General features: G+C 46.9%; 1 protein-coding gene across 3 annotated transcripts; it reads left to right on the plus strand.

The window, feature by feature from the left end:
- The first annotated feature begins 237 nt into the window (after positions 1-237).
- LOC128907719 (T-cell activation Rho GTPase-activating protein-like) lies at positions 238-8,738 on the plus strand. 3 transcript variants are annotated; one of them, XM_054196901.1, is made up of 10 exons: positions 238-345; positions 774-858; positions 968-1,021; positions 1,593-1,659; positions 3,101-3,273; positions 3,999-4,160; positions 4,611-4,720; positions 5,422-5,617; positions 6,212-6,329; positions 6,535-8,738. In XM_054196901.1, exons 2-10 carry the CDS (start codon positions 832-834, stop codon positions 7,710-7,712), a joined length of 2,085 nt encoding a protein of 694 aa, XP_054052876.1. In that variant the 5' UTR covers positions 238-345; positions 774-831; the 3' UTR covers positions 7,713-8,738. The 3 variants fall into 3 exon arrangements, with proteins under 3 accessions (XP_054052876.1, XP_054052878.1, XP_054052879.1); XM_054196903.1 differs by having other exon boundaries at positions 3,104-3,273; XM_054196904.1 differs by lacking the exons at positions 6,212-6,329; positions 6,535-8,738 and having other exon boundaries at positions 5,422-5,626.
- Positions 8,739-12,321: the final 3,583 nt, after the last annotated feature.

Below are 12,321 nucleotides of genomic sequence, written 5' to 3' on the forward strand. Positions count from 1 at the left end.
ACCTCATGCTGGTGATGCTAGATGGAACCTTTACCTGGCGAGTGTCTCATCTTTTCCATCCATAACAGATACAAGGGTGCTATTTTTTTTTCTTTAAGGAAAAAAAAAAAAAAGAAAGAGGAAGCCAGAAATTTCATTGCGTCTCAGTCCTGCCCCATGATGCTTCTTCCTGTCTGTGAATTTCCACCTGCCCCTTCTGCGTATATAAGGCAGCGCACGTGGGGTAGAACTGTTTAGTCGCCTGCCTCCGTCCAAAGGATTAGTAGCAGTGGGGAGTCATGCTGTTTCTCCTTTCCTCTGCAGTTCACAGGAGGTGAAGGAGCTCTGGCTGGACTCATTCCTTGGGTAAGTACTGCCCGGGATAAAATCTGTGGCATCGTGGTTGAAGTCAGTGGAGTGCTCCAGATGCAGCTGTACAGGGATGTACAAAAATATAGATGGGGGAGAGGTGTGCCCACTGCTAGGTGCAGCTCGTGGGCAGAGCTGGCTGACTTGCTTAGCCTTGCGTTTGCAGATTAACAATCATACGTACCTGTCACCACTTGCTCATTTTTTGCATGGATTAAAAATGGAAAGCTGCTTTTTTTCAGTTTTAATCAAGAGGCAGATAGGGCAGCAGGGCATCCAGAGAAGGGCTTTATGATTGACTTGTGTGGGGTATCTTGCTGGTTTGGGATCATACTTAAATGCTAGACTGGCGTGCAGGGAGGAAAGACAAGAAGGGTGCAGTTTTACAAAGCTCTTTCTTTGTCTATTCCCTGTTCGATAAACAGGCAAACAAAAGGACCGAAGGAAACCAGAGTGTCCAGAGCTCCCCCGATCAAACTCCTAATGAAAGTGTTAAGCAGCTGTAATACTGTGAGTGTCTTCATTGGTTCAGCTCTGTCAACAGAGCGATTTTGAAAAGCTCTGATTTCTAAACGATAGCATTCAATTACTCATATAGTGTCTTTGTTTTCTTGCCTAGTCAAAGACACTAAATGCTGGTAACATGGAGAGTCTGATTGAACGCCAGTCGGAGGTAAGCAGCCGCTACGTTTCCCCCAATCCTTGTTGGGTACTGATGTGAGATACCTTAGTAAAGTGGGGGTGGCCCCTGAAAGAGCTGCCAGCTGCATACCATTACTCACGAGCGGGCAGAACCCTTCGAAGGCAACTCCGTGCAGCACCATGCAGAAGGAGCTGGGCATTGCTGTGAGCAGCGTGTTCCCTGGGCTCCCGGGGAGCTTTGCTCAGGAATCTGACAGGCTCCAAAGCCATTAAGGCTCCCCAGAGGAGTTCGGGAGGGAATCCCCAGTGCCAGGGGAGGACACAGAAAAGCAGGCTGTGTCTGGCTGTGGCTTCTCTGGATCAAAAGAGCAGCCTGAAAGAGCACAGGGTTGTGGCCTGCCGGGCAGAACTGGGGTGGCTGGCTGCAGGGTTTACCACAAACCCCTCTATTGGGCAGTGAGGCAGTGTCACCTCTTCAGCAGGTGTTGGGTTTGCTCTGGTTATTCCCCGGAGCCTCTCACAGATTTCTGAGGAGCTGCAGTGACTCACTGGTAGCCCTCACTGCTGGTGGCAACTCTGTAATCCTAACATGCTTCTTGCAGGCGGATGCCAAGAAATGCCCCCCGCTGGTCCCAGCAGATACTGAAGACGGACTTTGCCACTCAACTGGTGAGTTTCAAAGACAAACTAAGGAACTGCCTTCTTACATAATGCTTGCAAGCTGGCACTTCTGCAAAACCACCCGAAACTGCCCGCTCCACCTCCCTGAGAGAAACACACAGCCCTCAGTCCCATCCAGCAGATGGCTTAACCCCTGGAGTGCCACTCACTTGCAAATGACCTCTTTCCCTTATGCTCAGTGGCAGAGGTGATGGTGCTGAGTGCCAGAGGTCTTGTATCCCTGTTCCCTGGTCCTCAGAGCCATGTATCATTGTGTTCCCTGGCAGTGATGGGAAGTAAATGTTCTCCTTTCTCACTTGAGCATCACCACTGAGGTGTGGCACTGCAAGTGAGTACTGCTACCAGCGGTTGCACGCCAGAGTAAATAAGCCCTCTTGACAGCAGCAACAGCACTTGTTTTCTCTCACCATGCAAAACCTCAGCATCTGTAAACAACCAGGAGGAGACCATTAGCAGGGCAGGGTCAGATTTGGAGCAGACCATCATATCAGACCATTTTTCAGGAGTATCAGAAGCAAACATTCTATATGACACTATAATGTTAGGTGACTTTCTCATAGCTTTTAACCCCTCCCTACAAGGACTTGTGCTCTGCCACAAATACAGGTCCTGAGAACTCATCTGCGTAAGGCAACTTCAATTTGGAGTAGAAGGCAAGTTCTTTATAGGAAATTTGCAGAAGGCGACTCCTTTAGAAAGCTTTCTAGCAAAAGTATCCTTCTCTCACTGTTTCTGGAAGGGGAAAAAAGCCACACCTCTTCCCAATACAACCATCATCTCCAAATTCCTAGCATGCCCTCCTCTTTAAGAGGCAGATGCAAAACCCATGCTAAGAGATTTCTTACCCTGAAGCCAATGAAGCCCTACTGTGATGCTCCCATCCTCTGCAGCAAGTATCACCTTCCGCTGGCTGGCAGGCACTAGCTCTGACAGGACCACTACCATTAGAGCTGGCTCCAAAGCTGGCAGAACTGGAGCTGTGTTTTTTCATTTCAGCCTGTGAAAGAGGAGCCCCTACTTCCACTCTCGCCCTAAGGCTGGGGCACAGTCAAACTGTGTAGTGAAAATTGTTGTCATTGCCAAGTGACATATCTGCCTCAGATAGCTATCACAGAAACCACTGCAATATCAAAAATCTCTATAAATGCTGTTATTTCTGTGCCTTGTATGTTCCCACTGTCTAAGAAGAAACAGTGACTAGAATGTAAAAGAAAAACAACCCGAAAACAGGAAAGGTGGTGTCCTTAGAGAGATGGTCACAGTTTTACAGTTCAGGCAGTTGTTTCCTTAGTAACCACTAAGTTGTCTTTCAGTTTCTCCCCGTTTAGTTTGAGTTGTTTCAACAAACATCTGCACACAGATGAAAGCCTGCATAGCATGCTCTGTTTATTTTTTAAAAAATGATTTTCTGTTTTCCTTTTGCTTGCAGCAGATGGCACAAAGAAAAGAAAGAAGGTGATATCACAGTCATTTACTCTGAGACGAAGCTCTACCAATGGGAATTCCCCAGGGCAGCTAGACTCGGGTGCCAAAATCTCTCTGTTTGGCCAGCCCCTGGCAATTATCTGTGGGGAAGATGACACCCTGCCCCAGCCGGTCCAGGTAAGCAAGCCTCGTGATACGGTTGTCATACCTCTGGCTCCCAGTGTGAGGCAAGATCCCTGGCACTTGTGCTGCAGCACCAAGGAGACAAGCTCAGGCCCATCTCAGATGTAGAAAGGGTCAGGCCTGCGGGTTTTGTCCACTGGAAGTAAATTTGAGTTGAGACAACCCAGGACCAGGAATAGGAGAAGAAGGTCTGCTTCTTAGTATAAACATCTCTGATTCTACAGAAGTCATTTAAATAAATCTTTCAGCAGCATAAACTTCTAAGGACTTCTGTGTTTCCCTGAAAAAAGTGTTCAGCTATGGACTGCCACCGACAAATACCTAAACATTACCTTCTGGTAATGGTCTTGGTCTTGCGACAGTTCTCCCACTGAGTTTGACAGGCTTTCGTCTCTTCTAAGCAGTGTTTGCCTGGCTTGGGAGAGAGGGGATTTGAACGAAGATTTAAGCCATCCCTTGTTTCCTTCTGTAAGGAAGCAGAGATGACTCCACTGAAGTTAGTGGAATTCACCAGTCCAAAAAGAGGGTGGGTGGTGGGAAAATCAGGTTATTGCCTATATGCAATCTACTTGGAGCAAGAACTAGACACTGACCTAATCAGAGCACAGTGTACCTCCAGAAAATTTTTCTTATGTTTCTAAGTAAATATTCACTTGCTAAAGGACCTTCCTTCACCCAAGTAACTCTTTTCCCATTCATACTTACTTTTTTCCCTGCAGGATCTCCTAGCTATATTGTATATGAAAGGACCTTCCACTGAAGGGATATTCAGAAAAGCTGCCAATGAGAAAGCACGAAAGGAGTTGAAGGAGGACCTAAACAAAGGAGGAAATGTTGATTTGAAAAGCAAATCTGTGCACCTGCTGGCAGTGGTCTTAAAGGTGAGTTCCTCTGACCTGCAGCATGGGCCCACTTCAGCACCCAGAGCTGACCTGGGTGGGACTCCAAGCTAAAGCCAGAGCAAAGCCAGACTAAATGTTTCAGGCTTAGGAAAGTTTGGCATTTTCATGTTCCACCTGATTTTCAGTCCCGCATGTTGTGCTGCTGATTTCCTGCATGCCCACAGGAAACTCACTGCATCCTCCTCCTCAGCATCCTCCCAGGGAGGAATACTGAGATTTGGCTGAACGAAAAGCAGCTAAGAGCTGGGTCCCGTTACTACCCCAATGCAAGTGTGCTTGGCAAGTACTTGTGCAGCTCACTTCTCTGACAGTGCTGATGGTCAGGTAGCTCAAGCTGACCTGCCTCCTAGTGAGCCTATGTCACAGTGATGCTCCCTGTGTGCTCAGGGGTAGTGCCCAAAGCCTCATCTAAATCTCTTGGCCTTGCAGGACTTCCTCCGAAATATTCCCTCCAAACTCCTGTCGGCCGACCTCTATGAGAAGTGGATGCAAGCTCTGGAGAAGCCAAGCAAGCAGGAAAAAATTGAAGAATTGAAAGAGTAAGTTTTGCAACCAGAAAGTTTTGCAACCAGGCCCAATGTGAGGGACTGGCTGGTAGTGTCCAGTGACATCTCCTGAAATTGAGAGTCTCATTTAAAAGCCTGTCATTGCTATTGCTCCATGGGGATTTGTTTGGAGAGCTCTAGCAGCAGCACTTCCTGAAGTTATTTGAATTGCCCTATGAAAGGACTAGTGTAGGAAGAGGAGAGAGGCTGCAATGCCTCAGCCAAGGCAGTCACTGCGCTGTGGGACAGGCACTGACAGGCAGCCTTCACATCTGCTGGCGGTGAGGTCAGGCATGTGGAGACCATGGCCGTGTTTTGCCCTTTAGAAAGAGCAGCTGTGGAGGCCAACTGGGAGTGCTTTGAAAGCTGCACAGCACAACTGCAGCCTTTCACGTGCCTTTGGGAAGTCTCCAGTGACATCTCCTGGTGCCATCTCATCTACTCAAAGACATGGACTGCTGTAATGCTTGCCTTTCAGTCAAGATCTCATCATTCAAGATCTTCTAATTAACCACACGCTTAGCTGCCGTTGGGGATTTCTGAATGATACTTCTGCTAAGCAGTGAAGAAAGCACACGCGTGCCTCTCTCTGGAGGAAGTGGAATCTGTCTGAGTTTAATTGAGACTTGCTCGAATAAAGAAGTGGTGGCTGCTGCACCATGCATTAACGTCACATTTTGTTTGTCTTCCTGCAGGGTGGCTGACAAACTGCCTAGACCAAACCTCGTCTTGCTCAAGCACTTGCTGTCTCTGCTCCACCACATCAGCCAAAACGCCGAGACCAACAGGATGGACTCCAGCAATCTGGCCATCTGCGTTGGCCCAAATATGCTGAGCCCAGAGATGGACAACACGCTCCCGCTGGAAGTGCAGAAGGAGATGAATGACAAGGTGTGTTGAACCCACCAAGCAGCCACCCGCTTTGGGGCAGCTCAGAGCCATCCCTAGGGGTCCCTCCGCCACTGCAAAAGCCAAATGAAAGAGCACCCCTGGACATCGGGGGTGCCCCTCAGCTCAGGTGCCTGCAATGTGATGGGCAAGGCTGTCCCTCGTCTCACCTCCTCTGGGCAATAGTAGCAGTGGCCCTGCAGTCCCCTACGTTGTATCACAGCTCCTGAATATTTGTCATGCAGAGAGCAAGGGGCACCTGGTGGGCATTGCCACCCACGGGCCCTCTGGGCAGTGAGGCTGAAGCTGTGGCTGATGGCGGTTTGTTTGTATCGGGGCAGATCAATTTGTCTGCGGCATCAGGCCTCATCCTCCAAAGTGGACTCACCCTCTGACTTTAAGCGAGGATTTTTTGCCCAGAAAGGTTGGACCAAATGATCCTTGAGGTCCCTTCCAACCTGCTATTCTATGATTCTATGATTTTGACAGAAGCCACTCTGCTCTGTGCTGCCCTTCACACAAAGACAGCAGGCGGGAGCAGGAAAGATTGTTTAGAATGTTTCATCCCTTTTGACTGGAACTGTTTTCTCTGTGCAGGTGACAGTGTTGGTGGAGTTCCTTATAAACAATTGCTCAGAGATATTTGGGGAGGACATTGCCTTGCCTGTCTGTGCCTCGGCTGAGGAGTCACCAGAGCACACAGACAGCTCCACAGGTATGCGAACAAGCTGGGGATGTCACAGACTGGGGCTGCTGGGCTACATTATTTATTTTGGTATGGGAATCCATCTGTGGAAACACAGAGAGTTGCAGAGGGTTCAAGACACTGTTGCAGGGCTCTTCTACAGCAACTCTTCCCATGTAGTTCCCTTTCATCCTCAGGTGGTCAGTGAAAACTAACTGGTGCTTTCTCTTCACAGAACACCTATGTGCTGCTCATCAGAATGACTCTGCCTATGACAGCCCAGATCCTGAAGCTGAAGGCAGCCCCTGTGCCTCTCAGATGGAGCAGCCCAAAGGGAGGAGCACCAGTGTGAGCAGAAGATATCCAACGTGCATCTCTGCCCCTTCACTGACTAATTTCAGAAATGACATCAGCACGATGGACAGGAGGTACTCAGAGCCAGATCTCTCCTTCCAAAACCGCCTTGAAGGCAGGATAAGGAAACAGAAGCTAAACAAAAGTGAGGACAATTTTCCTGTTCAGCAGAAACAGCTAGGGTTGGAGGCACTGGAGAAACGGCTTGCAATCTTACCTTCACAATTATCAACTGACTCTCTACCCAAAACATCCTCCAGTTGCTCTCTGGAGAGCTCTGATGGCTCTGTCTTCACCAGCTCCCCAGTAGTTTCACCCTCTAGTCCCAAAAAAACCTTTTTAAATAGGCCCCAGTCCTTTTCCACAAAGGCCACCGAAGACTGCAGTACGCCTAGCAGAGAGATCAAAAAGCATTCCATGTCGTTTTCTTTTGCAAACCGCAGGAAAACGCTATTAAAAACCCAGAGCTGGGGGCCTGGAAAAAACATGGGTTTCCAGAGAGACAGTTTCACAAAGAAAGAAGATCATTTCTCCTGCAGAGTTGTCCAGGAGAACAGCCCTGATGATGACAAACCATTGCCTGTGGCTTATCAGCAAAGGCTCCGTTTCAGGTCAGCTGATGAAGTATTCAGAGAGGTAGACCAGAGGAATCCTGGAAGACCACCCTCTTATGAAGAGGCTACTAAAAACTGCCTGGACACTAAAGTTCCCTCCCACAATCTCACAGTTCAAATTATGAGATCAAAAGTGTCAAACCAGGATGCTTTGCCACCTCATCCATGCAGCAGCTGTGCACAGGACACAGCACGTACAGCTCTAAGGGATCTACCCAGTGGCAGAGTTTCTGCAGCAAAGGATTCTGACCTGGAAACTGAAACCCTTAGCATCACTGTGGGAATAAACTCCCGTGTGAGTTTACCCGTGACCCCGGGAGTCTACCGACTGAGAGCCATGTCTGAATCCTGCCAAAAGAACAAACTTGAGTATGTGGCTCGGAGGTGCAGCCAGCCAGTTTTTGAGGTAGACCAGATCCAGTATGCTAAGGAATCCTATGTTTAAAAAGCCTATTCCATCTCTTCGTACTGTACAAAGTAAATATTGTAAAAATAGACATCTTGGTATCCTTTGTAAGATTTTACTTTCAAGAGATACAATAAGCTAGCTCTGCATGAACTTTTCCTTGAGGGTCCTGAAGCGTCTCTCAGCTTGACATGTCACATTCTTTCACCACAAGAGGTGGTGGGGAAGACCTGTATATTATGATGTAAAAATGCAAGTGAATATGCTGTATATAACCTGTTGTGTCGGAAAACTAGTTAGTAGTTGATAAACAGTGTTGTATTTGTATCCCCGAAAGGACAATTAAAAGGTTGGCAGGTCCAAAACCTGTCCCACCTTCCTTTTGTTTTCTGTACGGTCACAGACTCATGCGATTTGTCACGTGTGTATGCCAAGCTGATGCAATGCTTTGCTGATTTTCTGCATGAAGAAGTGGGCTGGCAGTTACCCCAACCAAGGAAGAGCTGTTCTGTCATCAAGGCCACTTCAGCACTCTTCCATAAACCCTCTGAACGTGCTGCCATTCCCTCTTCCTTCTTGCGGGTCATAAGAATGATCTGACAACTAACCAGCATTAGTGTTGTATACCGAGCCTGCGTTTAGAGCCACTGAAGCCCTACAAGGTCATTATGGGAATGTATCAAGTAAAACCTCATGAGGCCTGAGGTGCTTTTAGTCTAAATAAACTGGACAGGCTAAGCAGAAAGAAAAAGTATCTTCAGGTTTGCTTTCATGAGGGAAAAGTACCCCAAACAACAAAAATTCCTGCAAGGAAACATTCTGGATTCCAGCTTCAAATAGCTAAAGCTGCAGCTCATTTAAAAAAAAAAAAAAAAGGCAAAAGAGAAAATACCAGGCGCTGTCCTTATAACCTTGTAAAAATGACTGGAAGTGCAATGTGTTTTTACATGTAGGAACTTGTTTTGGTTAGCACTTACCTCCCCTTTTATGGCTTAGCATAGCCTTGAACCAGGAGCGGTGAGACCTGTTTTTCTCCTGTGTAACTTCACTACAATAAAACATTTTTCTGCATGAACCGTCCATTGTCTGTCTTTAAAACATCCAGGCACTACATGTACTGTATCTACTTTTATACTATTCTGCAGGTACTGCAGGTCTGCTTGAATGACGTGGCGTATCTAAGTAGCTGGAAGGAAAGTAATTGACTATCGTTGTCACAACTATTGTTGTTCTAAGAGGCTGCAGGCTAGATCTTGGGAAGAAATCCCTCTCTGTCAGGAAAATAAGTTACACTGCCATGTAACAGCAGTTATCGGTGAGGTGGAGAGGGAGTTGCAAAGAGGTGATGCTGCTCCAAAAGCGGAGCAGATTAGAAAACACTGTACCAGGATCTCAGGTATGATGTTTTCCAGGTGTAGGTGTTCACAGGACACAGAGAAAGGGGAAGGAGGGTACCTGGTCAGACAGGAGAAATACCATACTGGTAGCCTGCAACTAGAGAAAATGCCACCTTACTCAGCCCCTAAGCAGTGCCAGTCTGCTTCCAAGCAAGCTGACTGAGAGGGCTCTGCTGCAAACTGCAAAAGGCATTTGCCATTTTCCGGTATCTGCAACTCCTGAGTCACAGAATCACAGAACAGGTGAGGCTCGAGCTCCTCCTCTCCAACCCCCTGCTCAAGCAGGGTCAGCTAGAGCAGGTTTCCCAGGACCATGTCCAGATGGCTTTTGAATATTTCCACAGATGGAGACTCTGCAACATCTCTGAGCAACCTGTTTCTGTGTTTGACCACCCTCACAGTGAAAAACTGTCTCCTTGCATTCATGTGGAATTCCACATGTTTTAATTTGTGCCTGTTGCCTCTTGGCCTGTGTCAAGTGGGAACAGCAACTTTCCTTTATAAAAAACAGAAGTGTCTTGCCCTCATGGCAGAACAAATGTGAAGAGATAATCCATGTGGAGTGGAAAGGCTCAAAAGCCACAGAACAGAAAACATGAACTTCAAAATGTACTCAAACAACAACATGACTACTTCTATGGTAAGTGACTCATTCTTTTTGACTGTGACAAGACTAAGGATCCTGAGAAGAGGAACTGCTTGTTTCCTGTCCTGTAACCACACCAGAAAACCGGGGAGAATAAGTGACCATGGCTACTTCAGAGATGAGGAAAGTCTCTCTTTAGGTCCAAGGTGTCCTAAGGCAGACATGACAATCAGACTGAGAAAGCTTACCTGAGCTCTAAATATTCAATACAAATGAGCCTAAATATTCCAGCTCCTGGATAAGAAAGTCCATTTGGAATTTCTTTTAAGGCACTTCAGTAGAGGGATAAGAGGGAAGATGAGCGTAGCACAGAGGAGCTCTACACAGTGTTAACAAATGAGGGGTAAGGTGAAGGAGTTGTATAAGAGAGCAGCCCAGTCCCCCTCATCTTGTTCTTGCTTTTTTTCAAGTCCAGGAAACACCATGAGTAAATGAAATCTGAATGTAAAGGGAGTCCAAAAGAGATTTACTCCCTCATGACAGATAACTTTTTTCTTCCTCCATCTCTTAAGACTTGCCTGTTCAGTCAGCATTATTTTCATGTCACGTACCTTCAAACAAGGGATTTCTCTTCTATGCAAGCACTTAGGAGCATCAAAAGACTAGAATGACACAGAAAGCAGAGAGCTTTGCTTTAGCACTTACTCATCTGCTTTCAGCTCAGAAAACAGCTTACCCATGCTACCAGACCACCATACCACATTCAAGTATAGAACCCAACTATCCTGACTTCCAAGAGTAAGGCCCTTTAACCGCTACAGCCAACAAATGAATTATCTGAGCGCCTTTGTCAAAGCTGTATTTGACTCCTTAGCCAGAAAGATCAAATGCCCATTTACGGCTGGGTCAGCTGTACTGGATTTTGGCACAAGAGGTGAATTATGCCTGCAAGCCTCCTATTCTCCACAGGTTACTCCATCATCAGTATTGCATCACTTGCTTTGCACATCAAATTTTCAAATTAGATTTCATGAAAACACTCCAAACATGCATGACACATAAGACTGAAAGAGGACAAAAGGCACTATTAAAGCAGAAGATCCAAGCCATCGCTGTGTAAGGCAATGCTGGAATTAAAGCTATTGCTGCAGCCTGAATTCAGTTCCTTGTGTTTGCATCCTGCTGTTTTCAATCGCATGGTGCACTCTGTTCTTCCCCACAAGGACGCACCTGCTCTGGGTAGTAACCAAGGTAGGGCAGCAAAGGACAAAGTTTGAAATATGGCACTTCCCAGCACGGCTTGCCTAGCAGGGCACCCAGGCTTTGGACGTACGGCTATGTCTGAATTTCTAGGATTTGAAAGAGACGACAGAAGGACAAAGTTGTTCCTCATGGAACAACACGCTCCTCTTCATCGCCATGTTGTGCACCGAGCAGTTGCAAACTCTTGTTCTCTGCCACTTGAATTAGGACAGCAACTTACAGCAAAAGCAGAGTCATCAATGCTATGGCCAAACGTTAGTGACGGCTGGGAGAAATACCATGCCTGCAGGTTTCACAAACATTTGGACTGGCACTCAGGTGCAGACTGCAGACCTAGACACATTTAGTTATCTGCATGCAAGCATAGACACATTTAGTTATCTGTATGCAAGCGTTTATATGAGCCTGTGCCTCATCTTCTGCACAGTCTGCATTTGAGTATCTCTCTGGACTCCTGGGACTGAGTTGAGTGCAGGTGGAACACAGTTGCCTGAAAGTAGGTGTCTACAGTCATTTGGGTAACTTAGGGCACTTCGAGGAATTTTCTAAGGCATCAAAAGCAGATGCAGGTCCAGATATTTAGACAGCCGAATCTTTCCCTAAAATCTTCTCTGACTGTGATGGGAGCTTAGACTCCCACCTTACACGTTGATGCCACATTTAGATACCTTCAATGTAGGTCTCTATAATCTAGGGCTGACACTTACTTTTACTGACAGCAGGGAAACAGTAAAAATTGGGATTTTAGGCTCCATCTAAGCTTCAAGGGAAGCATTCTTGAGCAGGCATAGGCCCTCCCTGCTTGTCCCCCTCCAAAGCTTGGGTCCTTCTGCTCCATCCCACCACAGACAACTCTGACTCATACCTTCCTCTTCTTCACTCCTGACTCCTCATCTCTGCCTCATTTTCCTTGCTTCCCCATTCCCAGCCTGCATTCCTCACCTCATCCTGTGCTTTATCTTTTAATTGAACCAAACCCAATCTACCCCTGTGGACTTGCTGTCAAAGTCCCAATTTAATTTCTGTCCTCTCCATCCCCAGACCCACTTCTCTCAGTCAGCCAGTTTGTCTTGCTCTTCCACTTCGTCCACGTTTTTCCCTCATATCTGTCCTGGTTATTATTGCGATAAGCCCCACCAGCACTTATCTAGTCTCAGTCCCATACATGTCCTCCTTGTTTCTTGCATATGGAAGAGAATCAGAATAAATGAAAGAAACATCTTTGCAAGATACAGGAGAAAATATACAAGTCATAAAGTTCAGTGATTACTTCAATTCACAGCTGTAACTATGGAGAGCCCCTAGGATGAAAATTCCATGGATGGATGTCCTTGACTTTGTGGGATTTCAGCAAGAGGTCTGCACATCTCTTGCTGTGGGGAAGGATGGGCTGTCAGCTTCT

Source organism: Rissa tridactyla, chromosome 3, assembly GCF_028500815.1.
Source record: "Rissa tridactyla isolate bRisTri1 chromosome 3, bRisTri1.patW.cur.20221130, whole genome shotgun sequence".
Taxonomy (NCBI): domain Eukaryota; kingdom Metazoa; phylum Chordata; class Aves; order Charadriiformes; family Laridae; genus Rissa; species Rissa tridactyla.

Coding starts and splice junctions, on each gene's coding strand:
- LOC128907719 (XM_054196901.1), top strand. CDS start 832: ATGAAAGTGTTAAGCAGCTGTAATACT. Junction 3,274..3,998: donor CCCTGCCCCAGCCGGTCCAG/GTAAGCAAGCCT, acceptor TTTTCCCTGCAG/GATCTCCTAGCTATATTGTA. Junction 6,330..6,534: donor GCACACAGACAGCTCCACAG/GTATGCGAACAA, acceptor TTCTCTTCACAG/AACACCTATGTGCTGCTCAT.